Consider the following 21,496-nt stretch of genomic DNA (forward strand, 5'->3'; position numbering starts at 1 on the left):
TTTTCATAATTTCACAGAAATATTCAAAATCTTAATTTAACCATCTGGTTTGAACAGTCTGGTTAATTCTTCATGTAGATTATTAGTTAATCCCTCAGACTGGTTGGAGGAGTGCGTGTTATTAATGTTTTCCTTCATAAAGAGCTTCCTCTAACATTGCTTTACAGTTTGTCGTTATTAAATGTTAGCATTTCATATTAGCGTTAGCTTCAGGAGGCTCAGAGGAGATGAGAGAAGAAACAGAAGTGTACAGTATATTGATTTTATTATCAACAAACCCCATTTAAAGACCAAAACCAACAATGTGCCGTGGAGCTTTTGACAGAATGAACAAAACACATGTTTTTAAACACAAACAAAAAGCTAAGATGAATAAATACACAGGAAACAGTGCGTTTGTCAGGGACTATATTCAACAGTGGATGAATCCGTGTGGTGAGATGTCAGCAGCAGGACGGTGCATGTGGCTGATGTCTCTGATCTGTGGTTGGTTGGTTTGTCTCTATCAGACTTAACGTCCTGTCACGTAGAAAACACTGGCCAGGATGGTGCAACTGAACATTGCTAGAGTCTTACAAAACAGGAGGTTGCACATTGCTGCGTTGCTTCAAAGTCTTTCAGTGGAAACTCAGACCTCAGACCTCAGACTGACCGTTTGAGTGAACTGCAGGTGTGTGACGACAGGATTCATGAGGAGAGAGAGAGGGAGCGGAGATAGAACGGTACGATACTGGACATGAAGACGAAGAGACGGACTGAGCAGCGTCTGGACCCATCTGACATTTATGTGCCGTTAAATGCTAATTAATTATTAAGTTTAAGTGCTAATTAACTATTCGTCTAAATTCACACTGTTCTGTCTGCTCTGTCCATCAGCATCACATCGTTCTTGTAGCGTAATGCAAAACTAGGGGCCGCCACTAGGGGCCGTCACTAGGGGCCACCGCTAGGGGGCGTCACTAGGGGCCACCGCTAGGGGGCGTCACTAGGGGCCGCCACTAGGGGCCGCCACTAGGGGACGCCACTAGGGGGCGTCACTAGGGGACGCCACTAGGGGGCGTCACTAGGGGACACCACTAGGGGGCGTCACTAGGGGCCGCCACTAGGGGCCGCCACTAGGGGGCGTCACTAGGGGCCGCCGCTAGGGGCCACCACTAGGGGGCGTCACTAGGGGCCACCACTAGGGGCGGCCAGTAGTGACTAGGAACCCAAAGGACCGTTTATAAAATGAGGAAACGTTTCAGGTCTATGTTTTAAGGCTTTGGTTTCCAGTCTTCAGTCGCTCTCCAGCAGCTCCTCCTCCTCGTCATCCTCATCTTCGTCTCCGGCTCATCTTCTTGGTTCTCTGCTGTTTCTTGAAGTCGATAAGGCAGTCGGTGGCCTCGGAGATCGGAGTGAAGGATCGGATGGGAGAGTTGCTGATCTTCAACACTGACACATCATCATCATCATCATCATCATCATCGTTCAGATCGATGACTTCACTGAAAGTAACAGAAAGAAAAAATGAATCAAAGAGAGATAAAGGTCTAAACACCAAACTGACGTCAACAAAGGCCGACTGTCCTATCTCCTCTCATCTCCTTTATCTGGACCAGAGACCAGAGACCACTGGACCAGAGACCACTGGACCACAGACCAGAGACCAGAGACCACTGGACCAGAGACCAGAGACCACTGGACCAGAGACCAGAGACCACTGGACCAGAGACCAGAGACCAGAGTCAATGAGCAGCTGCTACGTTCTTCTAGGTCTTACCTCGACTGGACTTTGGATGCAGACGGTCCAGCTTCTATAAAACACAACAACATGAAGGTGAGCAGAGATTCTGAGCCTGCTTCTGAGAGAATACCAGTGTTAGCCTCAATGTTGCTAAGCTAACATGTGCATGGCTAGGAGGCTAGGAAGCTAGGAAGCTAGGAGGAGCTACTGATTGTTTTATGTCATGCTATTTTAGAACAAGCCGTCTACTTCCAGAGTTTCCTGTAGCTCACATAATATTTCCTCCACAGTCTGACCATAAGACATTTCTGGCATCAGCAGCGACTAATCAATAAATCAGAACTTGTGAAGAGGTTCAGCTTTGATCGACTGTTGAAGTTTAAAAACTTTCATCCAACAAAGAAAACTAATCATGAAATCCAGACTGAGCAGCAGAAAACAGCCGTTTGACTAAAATCTGATTTAGAGTTTCATGTTGACTCACCTTCAGCAGCAACAACAACAACAACAACAACAACAATAATAATAGTAATGTAATACTCTGACTCACCTGAGTGCCTGCTCTCCGTTTGATCCAGGGCCGACAGCAGATTTCCCTTCTGATGATCAGAAATACAGAAAAACTTTATTTATACCGTCAACAGCTTCCTTTATTTCAAAATAAAAGTCAGAGTTAATCTTACTGCTGCAAACTTCAGCGGCTGATGTCTGATGCAGAGCTCGGTGTGTCGGCTGTACTCTCTCAGAGGAACGTCTCTCTGACAGACGTAACACTTCTCCTGGTTCCTTTCCATCAAATTAAAACGTCAGAAAACTTAAACGTTTAATAAATGTGACGACTCCTGAATAAATACTTACTTGGCAGAGTCGCTGGTCTCTGGGGCCGTCACCTCTGACCTCTTTGTCCTCTTGGTCCACGGCTTCAGAGACACTAAAAAGAGGAGAGGAAGGTTTGAAAGCACTGAAACGACCTGAAGGTTAAACTGTTAAATGGTGGTTTACAATCCTAAAACTTGTTTTAAATATAAAGTTTGATGAGACAGAAAATGATTCATGTTGGTGTAGCTGGTCTAGACCAGTATCCATGGTTCCACCCTGGACCTCCTTCAGCTGTGAGGACACGTTGTCTGTGTCTGGTTAAACCTCTTGTTTTCCACTGAACGTATTAACTTAGTATAAACAGCAGCAGGTTATATCAGAGTATCAACATTAAATAATCACACATACAGATTCTGGTTTGGTCGAGTTTCTCCATGTAAAACAAAGTGTGCGTTACCATGGGAACAGCTGACGTCCGGCCTCCTGTCGTCCACGTCTCCGTCGCAGTACGCAGCGTGAACCTCGATCTCGTTGGCGGGGAACGAGGTCTGGCAGATGGGACAGTCAACGGAGGTCTCTGGGCCACGAGGGCCGGCCGGATCCAGCTCAGGTGACGCCGACCGCTGAAGACCTCTGTCCTTTACCTCCTCCACATCTGGATTCACATCTGGTCCCGTCCTGTCCACCTTCACCTCGTCCTCTCTCTGTGTCTGTCCTCCAGGACGGACGCTGCCGACGGTTCCCTCCATCTCTCCTTTGAAAATAGTTTGAAACAGTCAGAAATAAATCAGAACATAGACTTTAGGAGTAAACCGAAGGTCCTGGTACCGTCCACCTCCATGTCTTCCTCGTGCTCCTGCGACTCGTCCCCGGCCGGAGAATCGTCTCGGATCATCTGGACGTCACAGAGTTCAGGACTTTGAGACGGAGGCTGTGGAGAGACCAGATCAACGTGAGCTTTCAGAGTTTGTGTTTCTTGAACATAGTTTTAACCTCCTGACATTAAACCCTGACCTCTGGTCGTCTCTCAGCGTCTATGATCACGTCCTGGGTGCTGTCGTCACTCAGTTGTGTCTCTAGTGTCAAGAAGAAGAAGATGAAGATGAAGATGAACACAGGAGTAATAACAGTCGTCTTAAATCACTCCCTAAAAACAAACCAGACCTGGACAAACCACGCAGTCGTCAGCGTCCACCTGTCCTTCATCCCCTTCAGTCTTCTCTTCCTCTTCATTGTTCTTCTTCTCTGTTTGCTCCTCTTCATCCTTCGTTTCCTCCTCCTCCTCCTCAGCTGGAAGCGAATCAGCTGATTCAAACTGTTTTTTGCCTCTCAGTCTGAGGCCTCGTCTGAAAACACAACACAGTCATGGTCTCCATCGTGTCTCAGTGTGGACACCTAGTGGACAAACTACGCTCCTTTAACTTAGCGCTCTGCAGAAATAAAGAAAAGGCACCAAACTAAAAAACTAAACCTGACGAGATAAGAGGAAACTGATCATCTGAATAAACCCGAGGGTTGATCCTCTGAGACCATGAACGCTGACTGGACACCAGCTAGATCAGAGGAGGACGGATCAATGTGACCAGACATGAGGCGTTTCCATGGAGACTGAATCAAACGATGTGATCAGATAGATGTGTTTACATCTAAACATCAGTCACTGTAGACGTTTACTGAGGAGGAGGAGGAGGAGGAGGAGGAGGAGGAAGGAGGGAGGAGGAGGAGGAGGAGGAGGAGGAGGTGTTACCTTCGAGGAGCGTGATGTGGAGGTGAATCAGAGGGCGACTCAGGTGAAGGAGATTTCTAAGAGAACAAATATGTCACATTAGTTAGAAGAAGAACACCTGAGAGTATTAATAACTAGTAGCTGAAGATAAACAACATCAGCTGAGTAACCAGGACACACTCAGTATATTTTAGATAGATGTACCTCTGGCTGTGGCAGGACGGCCTCCCCCCACTCAGCCTTCCTCAGCAGACTCCTCTGAGCCTGTTTCAGACTCTTCTCGTAGACCTCCATCTGAGCCAGGATCACCTGGGTGTACCTGTCGGGGTCGAGGCCTCGAGGGCAGAAGGGAACCCCCCAGTAGTAGTGAACCGTCTGCCGGCCTGCAGGCTCCCCGGCCGGGGGAGACGTCCTGCTGACCTCCTCCTGGAGCTCCTGCTCCGTGGTGGAAGGACGCCGGCGGCTGGTGGACGTGATAGAAGAAGAAGAAGGGAGAAGGAGAAGAAGAAGAAGAAGAAGAAGGAGAAGGAGAAGGAGAAGAAGAAGAAGAAGCAGAAGAAGAAGCAGAAGAGTCAGGCTGATACTGATGAATGTTGTTAGTGGGGGGGTCTTGAGGGGAGGGGCCTCTGTGGATCAGGTAGAAAGGAGCCAGCTGAGGTGGTTCAGATCATTCAGTGAGGATTTACTGTTCATGTCTAGCTGGGAGGTAGACCCTGAGGTAGACCCAGAGGTAGACCCAGAGGTAGATCCTGAGGTAGACCCAGAGGTAGACCCAGAGGTAGACCCAGAACTCACTGGAGGATCATTTCTTTCCTGTGGTCTGGGAACACCTCAGGACGCCCCAGGACGAACAGAGCCGTGTCACTAATGAGAGAGATGTCTGGACTTTCTTTCTTAGCCTGTCGCCACCGTGACCTGACCAACATGGATGCATCTTAGCTGAGGTGAGGCCGTTCATGTCCTGTGACTGACCTGTGGTTCAGCCCGGTCGGTTCTGGAGAAGCTGCAGCCTCGTGGTCTAGGGAGGCCGCCTGGCCCCCCGCCCCACGAACAGGTGCCTCCTCTGGGAAGACCGGACTGGGAGAGCTGACCGGCTGAGAGAGGACGAGTGATGAAGACAGAAGGACAGAGATCAAATAAAAACACTGAAGCTGCTGTAACACGACGTCTTCTATGTTATTTTCCAACTTAAAAAACCTCCTGAATATTTGATCTCATACTAAAGAACAGACGTCGTTTAATATTTCAGGTGATCATTTATAAGAGCAGCTCAGTGTCTTTGGGGCAGTAAGGCGTCATTAATATTGTTCCCTCAGATTAAAGTTAATATACAAACCGTGACGTCTTCGTCTGACCAGACCAGCTTCATGTCGCTGCTCAGCTCCGTCTGAGAGGAGCTCCAGACTTTGTTGAATCTCTTCTTTGGTTTGTCTGCATCACGTAAAAACCAGAGTCAAACACATGAACACGACTCAAACTGTTGGTGAAGATGAAGATGAAGATGAAGCAGACAGAAACAAGTGGAGTGTTTGAGGTTTCACCTGATTCAGACGACCTGATGGAGTTCAACCCACCGTCAGCCCTCGTGTCCTACAGTCGGAAGAAAATGAATTTATAGACGTAAACATTTTGAACTGATGAGATGATGTGTATTTAGGAACAAGCTGTAAAGTCTGACTGAAAGCACATTATTCTTTATTGACTAAATATTCTGAGGCACATCTTATCCACTGTAGAGGTTATAGTGGACAGACTAATCCACTGCATCTCTTCTATGTGTCATGAATTAGGGAGATGATGTATATTTGGAAGCAGATGTAAAGTCATCAGTGATAAACCGACACCTTACAGCTATGAAACCCTCCTGAACCAAAATGGCGCTTTGCTAACAGACAGACAGGTGTCGTCAGGTGAGGCTGGTTCAGTGACTCCTGGACTCACCTCCCTGCTGTCTGATGGACTCTCTTCACCATCTGAAGCTCGTCGCTCTGCAGCCGGAGGAATCAGGTTCCTGTCAAACCGTGGGCTTTCAGGATGGCCGTGACTCTGCTCAGTGTGTCCTGGAGTATCAGGGATTATTTTTAATTGATCTGAGGGAAGCAGGTTCTTAGGAAGACCGGGGCTTCTTGGGAATACGGGGCTCTTGTGCCGTGAGGACGAGGCCCTCACAGAGGGAGTTAAACTCTCCTGAGAAGAGAACATGAACCCTGAGTTCTCGTGGGGTTTGCAGGCACTTGGAGACGCCTCATGCTGAGTATTCCTCCCATACACTGGACTTTTAACATACTCTGGACTCGGCTCCGTCTCTCCGTCGTCTCCCTGATCGGCCTCTGAGAAGACAGGACTTTTAGGACAGGCCGTGAGGTTACTTCCTGGGAACGTTGGGCTGTCGGGCCGAGCAGACTTTTGAGTAGAGGTGCTACTGTCCTGAGAGCAGAAGACAAACCCTGAGTTTCTGCAGGAGTCCAGAAGGTTCTGGTTCAGCCGGCTGACGAGGACCTCGGCTCTGCAGCCGGTCAAAGGGAAGACGGGAGATTTACGGAGCTCACAGTCGTCGATCTGAGTCGAGTCGGAGCTCTGCTTCACCAAAGAAACAGATCACAACAAAAATCACACAAAGCAGCAAATATCCTCTCCTCTGGTAAACAAGTCATCAACTCCAGAACAAGAATGAATAAAAGCAGACAAACCTGCGGCGAGTCCAGAGACTCAAAGTGGTTCTGTGAATCCTGAGATGAGGTTTTCTGAGTCTGGGACAAGTCTGGCATCTCCAGCAGAGGACTCCCTGCTTTCCTTCTCCGCTTCTTACTCCTGCTGTCGTCATCTGCAGCTCCAGAGTTTGTGTCTGGCAGTTCAACACATTTACAACCGTCAGACTCTCCTCTCCACACGACATTAACTTTGACAGAAAGACTCAGGAAGGAGGTCCAGAGTTCCTCCATGTAAACACCAACACTGGTTCATCCCACTGTCAGTGAAGATCATTAATGAGCAGATCTGAGGTCAGGTGATGCTGAATTTGCACTGAGATGCTGGAACAAACTGTTTACCTGATATCGTTTCCTGTTGACTACGTATTTTATTTATTATGTAGTTGTGTGTTTGTTTTTACTGATTCTGGATCATGAGTGGAACGTGTTTAAGCCCTCGGCCCAACGAGACAAATAAAGACACCTTGACCTTAAGAGTTGACTCACCTGATCCCAGGTCTGTCTTTGACCTGCAGTCGTCTTCGGAGGCGGCAGACGCTCGAATCCCATTCGGGTACGAGAGTTTACGTCGAGAGCAAATCCTGAGAGATTCACTCTGAGACGTCTGGTCGACCATCTAGGACAGAAAAACCACAAAGTGCTGCTGTGATTCACCAGATCCTGAATCTATTCAATGATCATCTCTGTTTTGTTTTGCAGGTGATGGTCTTGGAAGAGGTTGTGGCTAATTTAAAAGGTAACAGCTTTAGAGGGAGGCTACGTCAGTATCAAGAAATAAATGTTTAAACCCTTAAACAGTCTGTAAAGTTATTATTCAAACACTAGAAGCACTAATAAATGATGCTTCTACTTCCTTCTTCTTCTATTAACATCTACTGTGGGCTATCATTTGCTCTGATTCAGGAAGTAATTGATAAAACTCAATCTGACGCTCTCAACACAATGAGGTGGCAAATGTTTTTTTGTGTGGTTCACTGGACAGTAGTTAGAGGGAAGCAGCTGCTTCCATCCATCATGATGTCATACTTTTTAAATCCAATCAGTTTCCAGGCTTGGTGGAGGACGTCCTGTTCTCTATCAGAACTGATCCAGGTATTTCTAAAATCATCAGATCAGTGTCATGGCAGCGTTGGACGACCAGAACATTTCTGGAGCAGAGAACACAAGGTACCAGCTACCCTCTCCACACTACATTAACTTTGACTGAAAGATTTATTGGACCAACAGACTTTAAGAAGACACAGGAGACCAACTCTAGGACATTTAGGACCAGAGAGGGACTCAGATCAGCTGATACTAGATATTTAAAGGTTGCTATGGTAACAGGGGACAAAAAAAAACCTTAATGTGAAAGCACTCTCTCAGCTTTCTAGAACATTTTAAACAGTTTGTTTATGAATGTTTTTAAACTCTTCACTAACTGAAGCTATGAGTCAGAACCCAGAACCAGAACTAGAACCAGAACCAGAGTGGTCCTCTAACAACCTCCACACTCACGCTCTCCTGGATGGCCTTCATCACCGCCTCCTCCTCTTCTCGTCGTCTGAGAGCAGACACACTGGCTTCCTGTTCGCTCAGACGCAGAGCCAAGTCCATCATCTCGTCCTCCGTCATCACTGAAGACGACACAGAGACAGACAGCTTCCAGGTTAACAACCAGCTCTAACGCTGTAACTACAGACGTCACTAACAGACAGCTTCCAGGTTAACAACCAGCTCTAACGCTGTAACTACAGACGTCACTAACACAGACAGCTTCCAGGTTAACAACCAGCTCTAACACTGTAACTACAGACGTCACTAACAGACAGCTTCCAGGTGAACAACCAGCTCTAACGCTGTAACTACAGACGTCACTAACACAGACAGCTTCCAGGTGAACAACCAGCTCTAACACTGTAACTACAGACGTCACTAACAGACAGCTTCCAGGTTAACAACCAGCTCTAACACTGTAACTACAGACGTCACTAACAGACAGCTTCCAGGTTAACAACCAGCTCTAACACTGTAACTACAGACGTCACTAACAGACAGCTTCCAGGTGAACAACCAGCTCTAACACTGTAACTACAGACGTCACTAACAGACAGCTTCCAGGTTAACAACCAGCTCTAACACTGTAACTACAGACGTCACTAACAGACAGCTTCCAGGTGAACAACCAGCTCTAACACTGTAACTACAGACGTCACTAACAGACAGCTTCCAGGTGAACAACCAGCTCTAACGCTGTAACTACAGACGTCACTAACAGACAGCTTCCAGGTTAACAAGCAGCTCTAACACTGTAACTACAGACGTCACTAACAGACAGCTTCCAGGTTAACAACCAGCTCTAACACTGTAACTACAGACGTCACTAACACAGACAGCTTCCAGGTTAACAACCAGCTCTAACACTGTAACTACAGACGTCACTAACAGACAGCTTCCAGGTTAACAACCAGCTCTAACACTGTAACTACAGACGTCACTAACACAGACAGCTTCCAGGTGAACAACCAGCTCTAACACTGTAACTACAGACGTCACTAACACAGACAGCTTCCAGGTTAACAACCAGCTCTAACGCTGTAACTACAGACGTCACTAACAGACAGCTTCCAGGTTAACAACCAGCTCTAACGCTGTAACTACAGACGTCACTAACAGACAGCTTCCAGGTTAACAACCAGCTCTAACACTGTAACTACAGACGTCACTAACACAGACAGCTTCCAGGTTAACAACCAGCTCTAACACTGTAACTACAGACGTCACTAACAGACAGCTTCCAGGTTAACAACCAGCTCTAACACTGTAACTACAGACGTCACTAACAGAAAGCTTCCAGGTTAACAACCAGCTCTAACACTGTAACTACAGACGTCACTAACAGACAGCTTCCAGGTTAACAACCAGCTCTAACACTGTAACTACAGACGTCACTAACAGACAGCTTCCAGGTTAACAAGCAGCTCTAACACTGTAACTACAGACGTCACTAACACAGACAGCTTCCAGGTTAACAACCAGCTCTAACACTGTAACTACAGACGTCACTAACAGACAGCTTCCAGGTTAACAACCAGCTCTAACACTGTAACTACAGACGTCACTAACACAGACAGCTTCCAGGTTAACAACCAGCTCTAACACTGTAACTACAGACGTCACTAACAGACAGCTTCCAGGTTAACAACCAGCTCTAACACTGTAACTACAGACGTCACTAACAGACAGCTTCCAGGTTAACAACCAGCTCTAACACTGTAACTACAGACGTCACTAACACAGACAGCTTCCAGGTGAACAACCAGCTCTAACACTGTAACTACAGACGTCACTAACAGACAGCTTCCAGGTTAACAACCAGCTCTAACACTGTAACTACAGACGTCACTAACAGACAGCTTCCAGGTGAACAACCAGCTCTAACGCTGTAACTACAGACGTCACTAACAGACAGCTTCCAGGTTAACAAGCAGCTCTAACACTGTAACTACAGACGTCACTAACAGACAGCTTCCAGGTTAACAACCAGCTCTAACACTGTAACTACAGACGTCACTAACACAGACAGCTTCCAGGTTAACAACCAGCTCTAACACTGTAACTACAGACGTCACTAACAGACAGCTTCCAGGTTAACAAGCAGCTCTAACGCTGTAACTACAGACGTCACTAACAGACAGCTTCCAGGTTAACAACCAGCTCTAACACTGTAACTACAGACGTCACTAACAGACAGCTTCCAGGTTAACAACCAGCTCTAACGCTGTAACTACAGACGTCACTAACAGACAGCTTCCAGGTTAACAACCAGCTCTAACACTGTAACTACAGACGTCACTAACAGACAGCTTCCAGGTTAACAACCAGCTCTAACACTGTAACTACAGACGTCACTAACACAGACAGCTTCCAGGTTAACAACCAGCTCTAACACTGTAACTACAGACGTCACTAACAGACAGCTTCCAGGTTAACAACCAGCTCTAACACTGTAACTACAGACGTCACTAACACAGACAGCTTCCAGGTGAACAACCAGCTCTAACACTGTAACTACAGACGTCACTAACACAGACAGCTTCCAGGTTAACAACCAGCTCTAACGCTGTAACTACAGACGTCACTAACAGACAGCTTCCAGGTTAACAACCAGCTCTAACGCTGTAACTACAGACGTCACTAACAGACAGCTTCCAGGTTAACAACCAGCTCTAACACTGTAACTACAGACGTCACTAACACAGACAGCTTCCAGGTTAACAACCAGCTCTAACACTGTAACTACAGACGTCACTAACACAGACAGCTTCCAGGTTAACAACCAGCTCTAACACTGTAACTACAGACGTCACTAACACAGACAGCTTCCAGGTTAACAACCAGCTCTAACACTGTAACTACAGATGTCACTAACAGACAGCTTCCAGGTTAACAACCATCTCTAACGCTGTAACTACAGACGTCACTAACAGACAGCTTCCAGGTTAACAACCAGCTCTAACGCTGTAACTACAGACGTCACTAACAGACAGCTTCCAGGTTAACAACCAGCTCTAACACTGTAACTACAGACGTCACTAACAGACAGCTTCCAGGTTAACAACCAGCTCTAACACTGTAACTACAGACGTCACTAACAGACAGCTTCCAGGTTAACAACCAGCTCTAACACTGTAACTACAGACGTCACTAACAGACAGCTTCCAGGTTAACAACCAGCTCTAACACTGTAACTACAGACGTCACTAACACAGACAGCTTCCAGGTTAACAACCAGCTCTAACACTGTAACTACAGACGTCACTAACAGACAGCTTCCAGGTTAACAACCATCTCTAACGCTGTAACTACAGACGTCACTAACAGACAGCTTCCAGGTTAACAACCAGCTCTAACACTGTAACTACAGACGTCACTAACAGACAGCTTCCAGGTTAACAACCAGCTCTAACACTGTAACTACAGACGTCACTAACAGACAGCTTCCAGGTTAACAACCAGCTCTAACACTGTAACTACAGACGTCACTAACAGACAGCTTCCAGGTTAACAACCAGCTCTAACACTGTAACTACAGACGTCACTAACAGACAGCTTCCAGGTTAACAACCAGCTCTAACACTGTAACTACAGACGTCACTAACAGACAGCTTCCAGGTTAACAACCAGCTCTAACACTGTAACTACAGACGTCACTAACAGACAGCTTCCAGGTTAACAACCAGCTCTAACACTGTAACTACAGACGTCACTAACACAGACAGCTTCCAGGTTAACAACCAGCTCTAACACTGTAACTACAGACGTCACTAACAGACAGCTTCCAGGTTAACAACCAGCTCTAACGCTGTAACTACAGACGTCACTAACAGACAGCTTCCAGGTTAACAACCAGCTCTAACACTGTAACTACAGACGTCACTAACAGACAGCTTCCAGGTTAACAACCAGCTCTAACACTGTAACTACAGACGTCACTAACAGACAGCTTCCAGGTTAACAACCAGCTCTAACACTGTAACTACAGACGTCACTAACAGACAGCTTCCAGGTTAACAACCAGCTCTAACGCTGTAACTACAGACGTCACTAACACAGACAGCTTCCAGGTTAACAACCAGCTCTAACGCTGTAACTACAGACGTCACTAACAGACAGCTTCCAGGTTAACAACCAGCTCTAACACTGTAACTACAGACGTCACTAACACAGACAGCTTCCAGGTTAACAACCAGCTCTAACACTGTAACTACAGACGTCACTAACAGACAGCTTCCAGGTTAACAACCAGCTCTAACGCTGTAACTACAGACGTCACTAACAGACAGCTTCCAGGTTAACAACCAGCTCTAACACTGTAACTACAGACGTCACTAACAGACAGCTTCCAGGTTAACAACCAGCTCTAACACTGTAACTACAGACGTCACTAACAGACAGCTTCCAGGTTAACAACCAGCTCTAACACTGTAACTACAGACGTCACTAACACAGACAGCTTCCAGGTTAACAACCAGCTCTAACACTGTAACTACAGACGTCACTAACAGACAGCTTCCAGGTTAACAACCAGCTCTAACGCTGTAACTACAGACGTCACTAACAGACAGCTTCCAGGTTAACAACCAGCTCTAACACTGTAACTACAGACGTCACTAACAGACAGCTTCCAGGTTAACAACCAGCTCTAACACTGTAACTACAGACGTCACTAACAGACAGCTTCCAGGTTAACAACCAGCTCTAACACTGTAACTACAGACGTCACTAACACAGACAGCTTCCAGGTTAACAACCAGCTCTAACACTGTAACTACAGACGTCACTAACAGACAGCTTCCAGGTTAACAACCAGCTCTAACACTGTAACTACAGACGTCACTAACAGACAGCTTCCAGGTGAACAACCAGCTCTAACACTGTAACTACAGACGTCACTAACACAGACAGCTTCCAGGTTAACAACCAGCTCTAACGCTGTAACTACAGACGTCACTAACAGACAGCTTCCAGGTTAACAACCAGCTCTGACACTGTAACTACAGACGTCACTAACAGACAGCTTCCAGGTTAACAACCAGCTCTAACACTGTAACTACAGACGTCACTAACACAGACAGCTTCCAGGTTAACAACCAGCTCTAACACTGTAACTACAGACGTCACTAACACAGACAGCTTCCAGGTTAACAACCAGCTCTAACACTGTAACTACAGACGTCACTAACACAGACAGCTTCCAGGTTAACAACCAGCTCTAACGCTGTAACTACAGACGTCACTAACAGACAGCTTCCAGGTTAACAACCAGCTCTAACACTGTAACTACAGACGTCACTAACTCAGAGACACTGGAGTAAAAGCTCATGGACCTTTGGGTTTGTCTTCTCTCCCCCTCCTTCGTTTGTCTCTCGCTGATGACACAGACAGAAGAGATAAAGAGAACTCCTCCTGAAGAACAAAAAGCAGGAAAAGATATTATTAAAACCCGTCAATCATAAATGATTCATTTCCTCCTGATACCTTCACAGACCTTACTGTCCGTGTCGTCGTCCTCCTGAGTGTCTTCGTCTGTCTGTTGGCTCTCGGAGACGATGTCGTTGACTCCTTGCTTCCTCAGAGCCATCCCGCTTTGCTCCAGAGCGACTTCATCTGAACGAGACGCAAAAAACACAAACTCAAAACTCTAGTTTATTTAAAATGTGTTGCTGGTGTAATTTCTAATTCATCGCTGCCGTCGTTCATCAGACATTTGAGTTCTGGAGACGAAGGAAGGAACTCTGATGAGGAAACGAGGACCAAGAGTCAAACCTGCTGCAGAGGACACGTTCATCACCAGAAGAGACGTCCCAGGCTTTTAAACATGTCCAGACCAGTCTCCAGCCAAGACTGACCTGCTGCTGTTATTGGTTTATAGGTGTGTTATAAACCAGAACCACGTCCTAGAGTTGGTCTCCTGTGTCTTCCTAAAGTCTGTCCTTGTCTTCCTTGTCTTCTCCTAGAGTTGGTCTCCTGTAGCTTCCTAAAGTCTGTCCTTGTCTTCCTTGTCTTCTCCTAGAGTTGGTCTCCTGTGTCTTCCTAAAGTCTGTCCTTGTCTTCCTTGTCTTCTCCTGGAGTTGGTCTCCTGTAGCTTCCTAAAGTCTGTCCTTGTCTTCCTTGTCTTCTCCTAGAGTTGGTCTCCTGTAGCTTCCTAAAGTCTGTCCTCGTCTTCCTTGTCTTCTCCTAGAGTTGGTCTCCTGTGTCTTCCTAAAGTCTGTCCTTGTCTTCCTTGTCTTCTCCTAGAGGTGGTCTCCTGTAGCTTCCTAAAGTCTGTCCTTGTCTTCCTTGTCTTCTCCTTGAGTTGGTCTCCTGTAGCTTCCTAAAATCTGTCCTTGTCTTCCTTGTCTTCTCCTAGAGTTGGTCTCCTGTGTCTTCCTAAAGTCTGTCCTTGTCTTCCTTGTCTTCTCCTTGAGTTGGTCTCCTGTAGCTTCCTAAAATCTGTCCTTGTCTTCCTTGTCTTCTCCTAGAGTTGGTCTCCTGTGTCTTCCTAAAGTCTGTCCTTGTCTTCCTTGTCTTCTCCTAGAGTTGGTCTCCTGTAGCTTCCTAAAGTCTGTCCTTGTCTTCCTTGTCTTCTCCTAGAGTTGGTCTCCTGTAGCTTCCTAAAGTCTGTCCTCGTCTTCCTTGTCTTCTCCTAGAGTTGGTCTCCTGTGTCTTCCTAAAGTCTGTCCTCGTCTTCCTTGTCTTCTCCTAGAGGTGGTCTCCTGTAGCTTCCTAAAGTCTGTCCTTGTCTTCCTTGTCTTCTCCTTGAGTTGGTCTCCTGTAGCTTCCTAAAATCTGTCCTTGTCTTCCTTGTCTTCTCCTAGAGTTGGTCTCCTGTGTCTTCCTAAAGTCTGTCCTTGTCTTCCTTGTCTTCTCCTTGAGTTGGTCTCCTGTAGCTTCCTAAAATCTGTCCTTGTCTTCCTTGTCTTCTCCTAGAGTTGGTCTCCTGTAGCTTCCTAAAGTCTGTCCTTGTCTTCCTTGTCTTCTCCTAGAGTTGGTCTCCTGTAGCTTCCTAAAGTCTGTCCTTGTCTTCCTTGTCTTCTCCTAGAGTTGGTCTCCTGTAGCTTCCTAAAGTCTGTCCTTGTCTTCCTTGTCTTCTCCTTGAGTTGGTCTCCTGTAGCTTCCTAAAATCTGTCCTTGTCTTCCTTGTCTTCTCCTTGAGTTGGTCTCCTGTAGCTTCCTAAAATCTGTCCTTGTCTTCCTTGTCTTCTCCTAGAGTTGGTCTCCTGTAGCTTCCTAAAATCTGTCCTTGTCTTCTCCTAGAGTTGGTCTCCTGTAGCTTCCTAAAGTCTGTCCTTGTCTTCCTTGTCTTCTCCTAGAGGTGGTCTCCTGTAGCTTCCTAAAGTCTGTCCTTGTCTTCCTTGTCTTCTCCTAGAGTTGGTCTCCTGTAGCGTCCTAAAGTCTGTCCTTGTCTTCCTTGTCTTCTCCTAGAGTTGGTCTCCTGTGTCTTCCTAAAGTCTGTCCTTGTCTTCCTTGTCTTCTCCTAGAGTTGGTCTCCTGTGTCTTCCTAAAGTCTGTCCTTGTCTTCCTTGTCTTCTCCTGGAGTTGGTCTCCTGTAGGTTCCTAAAGTCTGTCCTTGTCTTCCTTGTCTTCTCCTAGAGTTGGTCTCCTGTAGCTTCCTAAAGTCTGTCCTTGTCTTCCTTGTCTTCTCCTAGAGTTGGTCTCCTGTAGCTTCCTAAAGTCTGTCCTTGTCTTCCTTGTCTTCTCCTAGAGTTGGTCTCCTGTAGCTTCCTAAAGTCTGTCCTTGTCTTCCTTGTCTTCTCCTAGAGTTGGTCTCCTGTAGCTTCCTAAAGTCTGTCCTTGTCTTCCTTGTCTTCTCCTAGAGTTGGTCTCCTGTAGCTTCCTAAAGTCTGTCCTTGTCTTCCTTGTCTTCTCCTAGAGTTGGTCTCCTGTAGCTTCCTAAAGTCTGTCATTGTCTTCCTTGTCTTCTCCTAGAGTTGGTCTCCTGTAGCTTCCTAAAGTCTGTCCTTGTCTTCCTTGTCTTCTCCTAGAGTTGGTCTCCTGTGTCTTCCTAAAGTCTGTCCTTGTCTTCCTTGTCTTCTCCTAGAGTTGGTCTCCTGTGTCTTCCTAAAGTCTGTCCTTGTCTTCCTTGTCTTCTCCTAGAGTTGGTCTCCTGTGTCTTCCTAAAGTCTGTCCTTGTCTTCCTTGTCTTCTCCTAGAGTGGACTGGATTCAGTCCAATAAATCTTTCAGTCAAAGTTAATGTAGTGTGGAGAGGGTAGCTGGTACCTTGTGTTCTCTACTCCAGAAATGTTCTGGTCATCCAACGCTGCCATAAACTCCCTAACCCTCTCTGGAAGATGTTTCTCCTTGACGCTGTCTCCAGGAAACTTTTCTCTTCTTTTAAACGTTCAGTGTTTGTTGTTGTTGTTTGGGTGCAGCCTTTGACTGAGTGGACTCCATGGATTCTGTTTAGATGATCAACTACTACCACCTCACCACACATCTGACTAACAGCTGACTGACTCTTCTTCTCTGATTTTTGTCAACTATCATTAAAACACAGGAAGAAGTTCTGAGTCTACAAGGACGTCCTTTTGGTTCATGACAGACCTAAAATAATGAACTACTAAAGGTCAGGCTTCCATTAAAGCAGATCATTGATTCTCTGCTTCAATCTGAGCAGCTTTATATAGAAAATAAACATGTTTAAAGTTTATCAGTTCAAAATGAGCAAGTGTTTATCTTTCAGAGGTGTCTTGACGTGCAGCTACGTAGGACACGGTCTCGTCTTCCTGTGAACACCTGCCTCATTTATAATGTTGCTCCTCATTCTCTCAGATAACTTCACATCAGTCTGAAAGTCAACTCTCAGTGCTGAAGATTCAGAAGATTAGTTTGTAAAAACGTTGGTCTGTTGGTCATAAACTACAACATATAGTAAGAAGACTGTAAGATAAATTAAACAGAACAATGTAAACGCATTTAAGCACACAGATGCTTCATTATGTTTAAATAATGATCATTATATTTAAATAATGATCATCCTGTGAGAGCTTTAACCTGATTTACTGGATGATGGAGATCGCCGTCTTCTTCCTCTCATCTGCTCCCGGCTGTGGACATCAAACTATCTGAACTCTGAGTAAAAGTAAAAAAATAAAAATAAATAAGCAAATCTACAGATTAATTAATCAAATATTAAATATTCGCTAGCAGCAAAGATCAGTTAAGAGTTGACGTTAGCTAAAACAACGCGAGAACATCCGTTAACATGAAAACAAACTGACGGCACTAGACGCTCAAAACCGAGAATAAAGTTCGTATGTTCGGTTTTTTGTGTTTAAAAATGAGAACGAAACAACCGCTACCTGCTTAATTCCTTAGAAATATACAGATAACAACAACTCGAGGAGGAATATTCCGTTTAGAAACACTCACAGGTCAGCTCGCTTCACTTTCGCGGCGCCATGTTTGTTTCTGTACGTACGATCACGTGACTATTACGTAGCGCCAGTTTCATGCTGCCTTCACGTGCAACAATTTTACGTTGGACGTCAGGAAGTCGTGTTACAGTCGGAGCTGCCATGATGAGACACGTTTACAACAATCAAAGAATAAATTAAACTCCATGAGAGGAAAGTTTCTCTTGAGAAATCTGTAAATGAACCAAAAGAGACCAAAATTATTCCAAAAATAGTTACGGATCTTTACCTTGCTTTAGTATTCAGTAGAAACGACGATAATAAGTTAAACAGAAAACCACTAGGGGTGTAATATACGTTTGGCCACTACGACTCTGTGGCGCTGTTCTGCCTGTTATTTTTTTGAGAGCTGGTCAATGATTGAAGAACAAGAAGCTGGAGCTGTACAGTTACAGTCAGTGGCTGTTACACTGTAATGTCAAAAATATGACAGGGATTAAATATTTATTGTAACATATTCTCTTTTTAAACATATATATATTTGTTTTAAGTGGAAAATGTGAGATAAAATCCCTAAACTGATATGATTACTAAAAGAGAAACACATGACATCATGTAACTCATGCCCTTAAAAATCTACAGGTTTATAATTAACAGGTGACTCAGGTTCATGTTGATGTCATGTTTTTATTTGTTTTCATGAGAACATATCTGACTGTGTGATGACTGAAGTATAAGTACACTACTACATTCAAAGTGTCAGTATTTATGAATTTGATATAAACTATAGACTTTACATTTGCACCAAATCGGCTCCCCACTATCTTTGCTCATTCACCTCTGCTCACATGAGGACGGGGCAGAGCTTTGTTTTGATGGACGTGTCATGTGGCCTATGTGAAAGCAGAGAGGGGACAGACGCTGTGACTGACTGAGTAAGACAGCAGACAGCGGTGAGGACGAGGACGAGCACATAGAGTTATGAGTGACCCCCTGCATGAAGCATCTGGCTGAAATGTAAAGACACTGGAAAAGGCAGAGCAGAGTGTCTTCACTGCTAAATGACAATAACATTAAGAGCAGGTTCCACCACAAATCATCCCACAGTACCACTGGAGGAGAAAGGACGAGTTAGTCCTGTGTCTAGTATTCACCCTGGTGTGTCTGTTATAATACACAACTGATATGAAAGAGAGTGAGCATCATGGGAGGAAAGGGTGAACAAGGCCACATCAGTTTGTCTGACAGCTGGACTGTTGGAGTTTTATTAAAATATTAAACAAAAGAAAGAACGTATTTAACGTAATATTAAGCTATAAACGATGCTAAATAAAGAACTGTTCAGGAGCTGAAAGAGCCGGCTCTCAGAACTGAGCACTGGACATCTGATATTTGTCTCAGGGGAAATTTGAACGTCCAGGTTCTCCAGCTTCCTCCCACCGTCCAAAGACATGCTGGTTAGGTTCATTGGTGATTCTAAATTGGCCGTAGGTGTGAGTGTCTCTCTGTGTTAGCCCTGAGATAGACTGGAGACCTGTCCAGGGTGGACCCCCCCTCTAGACCAATGACAGCTGGGATAGACTGGAGACCTGTCCAGGGTGGACCCCCCCCCCCCCCCCCCCCCCCCCAGACCAATGACAGCTGGGATAGGCCCCGCCCCCCATGACCCTTCACAGGGTTAGAGGTTACAGAAGATGAAGAACCAGCCTTTTGGGGAACGTAAAATTAATAATTAGATGGGAGGAGTCTCAAGAGAAGCTTTAATCCTATTGGCTGTCCACTATACTAACGAGGAGACGCTGAGTCACGGGTCTCTCAAATCTGGCTCCGCCCCCACAACTCTACCACTCTGCTCTCTATTACGTCCGCAGTTCATATTCATATTCTGAGTCTCTGTCGCTTAGACTCATATTCATCTTTGAATCTGTCAGAGAGTAAATCATCACGATGAGTGGAAGAGGCAAAGGAGGTAAAGGACTCGGTAAAGGAGGCGCCAAGCGTCACCGTAAAGTTCTCCGTGATAACATCCAGGGAATCACCAAGCCCGCTATCCGCCGTCTGGCTCGCCGAGGCGGTGTGAAGCGTATCTCCGGTCTGATCTACGAGGAGACCCGCGGTGTCCTCAAGGTCTTCCTGGAGAACGTGATCCGGGACGCTGTCACCTACACCGAGCACGCCAAGAGGAAGACGGTGACCGCCATGGACGTGGTCTACGCCCTCAAGAGACAGGGCCGCACTCTGTACGGCTTCGGAGGTTAAACACGACCAGACCTTCACTAACACAACGGCTCTTTTAAGAGCCACCCACTGCTACTCAGAGATCAATCATTTATCTGCTGCTGTAACTGAAACATCAGTCTATTGACATCACTGTAGAATATCCCTATACTGATAACTGGCACCAGACATTCATCCATTTAATCACACAGCTGTAAAGATTGCACCAAAGCTTTTGATGAAATGTGGTGAAATAATTAATTGTAGTGTTCACATGAATCAGTAAGACACTGTAACGAAGGATCTACAGTATGTGCATCATGAAATGTTTTAAGATAATACTTGTGTTATTGTGCTGTCAACATTGTATGTTTTAGATAGAAATACAAAAATATATTTACAAGATCATTTCAGCTGAGTTAGTCTTTAGTCTTTCTCTTCTTATCACCTCCAGAGAGAAGACCCTTTCACACCTCTCTCTGGGGTAATAATGTCAAAGTGCTGCCACACATAAGATCTAGCTCTTTTTCAGATTCAGAAAACTTTATTTGTCCCTGGGGGACAATTAAAGGCACAGTGAGCAGCTTAAGGTGCAAGTACAAACATTTAAGGTGCAAAAAATAGCAACAGAACAAGATACAAAGTATTTACAAGTTACCCTGCCATAAATGTAATGACTATCTAAATATCCATGGAGAATGTAAACAGTAGTTACAGGGAATTTTACAAGTTATAGCTGAGGTAGAATGGGTAATAAATAAACCAAGAGTCTATGGTATGTGAGTATTGGGGGGGGGGGTGGCTGTACTATGGCTGTGTGTGGGGAGGTGGAGGATGATGGCTTTGGGGACGAAGGTGTCTTTTCTCCTCTGAGTTCTGCAGCGGAGACGTCGTGCAGCCCCCCCATCAAACCTGTGGATGAATTTGGACTTTGGTATGGTGTGAGAAAATACAGAGTGCACATGCACAAAGACAATGCTGGTAATTTCCTCCAAATCCCCAACTCCATCTCTATGGGTCCATACAATGGTTGAATCATTTACCCCGGACAAGTGGCAAAATGCTTTATTTGCCAGTCTATGGATCATCAAGTCAGAGACTGCCGACTGTGAAATGCTGTGGAGGCTTCGGCCACAAAGCAAAGGTCTGTGAAGGAGAGAGTGAGTCCTCTCTATGTGGAAACAAGGGTCACACATTCTTCACCTGCCCACAGTCATACTCCAATAAAACCAAAAGAAGTACAACCATCACCCAGGCTGATAACGCAGCCCAAATCACTGAACACCTGCCCTCTACTACTCCACCTTCTCAAGATGATCCTGTCCAGCCTCAGACTGTTGACAATCAAACACCAGATCAGCCTCCTCCTCAGTCCCAGACCGTACACCAGCCACTCTCCCATCGTGAGATTCAGGATCGAA

The 21,496-nt window shown here is 45.7% G+C and overlaps 2 protein-coding genes across 6 annotated transcripts; one reads left to right on the top strand and one right to left on the bottom strand.

Annotated features, from left to right (window-relative positions):
* Positions 1-248: 248 nt before the first annotated feature.
* uimc1 (ubiquitin interaction motif containing 1) lies at positions 249-17,916 on the bottom strand. 5 transcript variants are annotated; one of them, XM_084565440.1, is made up of 22 exons: positions 17,805-17,916; positions 17,506-17,574; positions 14,010-14,128; positions 13,849-13,927; positions 8,477-8,595; positions 7,466-7,595; positions 6,959-7,113; positions 6,210-6,848; positions 5,810-5,858; positions 5,605-5,699; positions 5,241-5,362; positions 4,473-4,731; positions 4,290-4,345; positions 3,707-3,888; positions 3,557-3,618; positions 3,371-3,473; positions 3,000-3,296; positions 2,582-2,654; positions 2,407-2,509; positions 2,274-2,322; positions 1,760-1,793; positions 249-1,484 (listed from the first exon to the last, which is right to left on the bottom strand). In XM_084565440.1, exons 2-22 carry the CDS (start codon positions 17,537-17,539, stop codon positions 1,313-1,315), a joined length of 2,931 nt encoding a protein of 976 aa, XP_084421566.1. In that variant the 5' UTR covers positions 17,540-17,574; positions 17,805-17,916; the 3' UTR covers positions 249-1,312. The 5 variants fall into 5 exon arrangements, with proteins under 5 accessions (XP_084421566.1, XP_084421564.1, XP_084421567.1 ...); XM_084565438.1 differs by having other exon boundaries at positions 17,497-17,574; XM_084565441.1 differs by having other exon boundaries at positions 17,875-17,913.
* A 1,770-nt stretch (positions 17,917-19,686) lies between these two features.
* Positions 19,687-20,159, top strand: LOC311502983 (histone H4). The gene has a single exon (XM_084565465.1). The coding sequence runs from the start codon at positions 19,806-19,808 to the stop codon at positions 20,115-20,117; it is 312 nt and encodes a 103-aa protein (XP_084421591.1). The 5' UTR covers positions 19,687-19,805; the 3' UTR covers positions 20,118-20,159.
* The last annotated feature ends 1,337 nt before the right edge of the window (positions 20,160-21,496 follow it).

Source organism: Chelon labrosus, assembly GCF_963514085.1.
Source record: "Chelon labrosus genome assembly, chromosome: 17".
NCBI classification, from domain to species: Eukaryota; Metazoa; Chordata; class Actinopteri; order Mugiliformes; family Mugilidae; genus Chelon; species Chelon labrosus.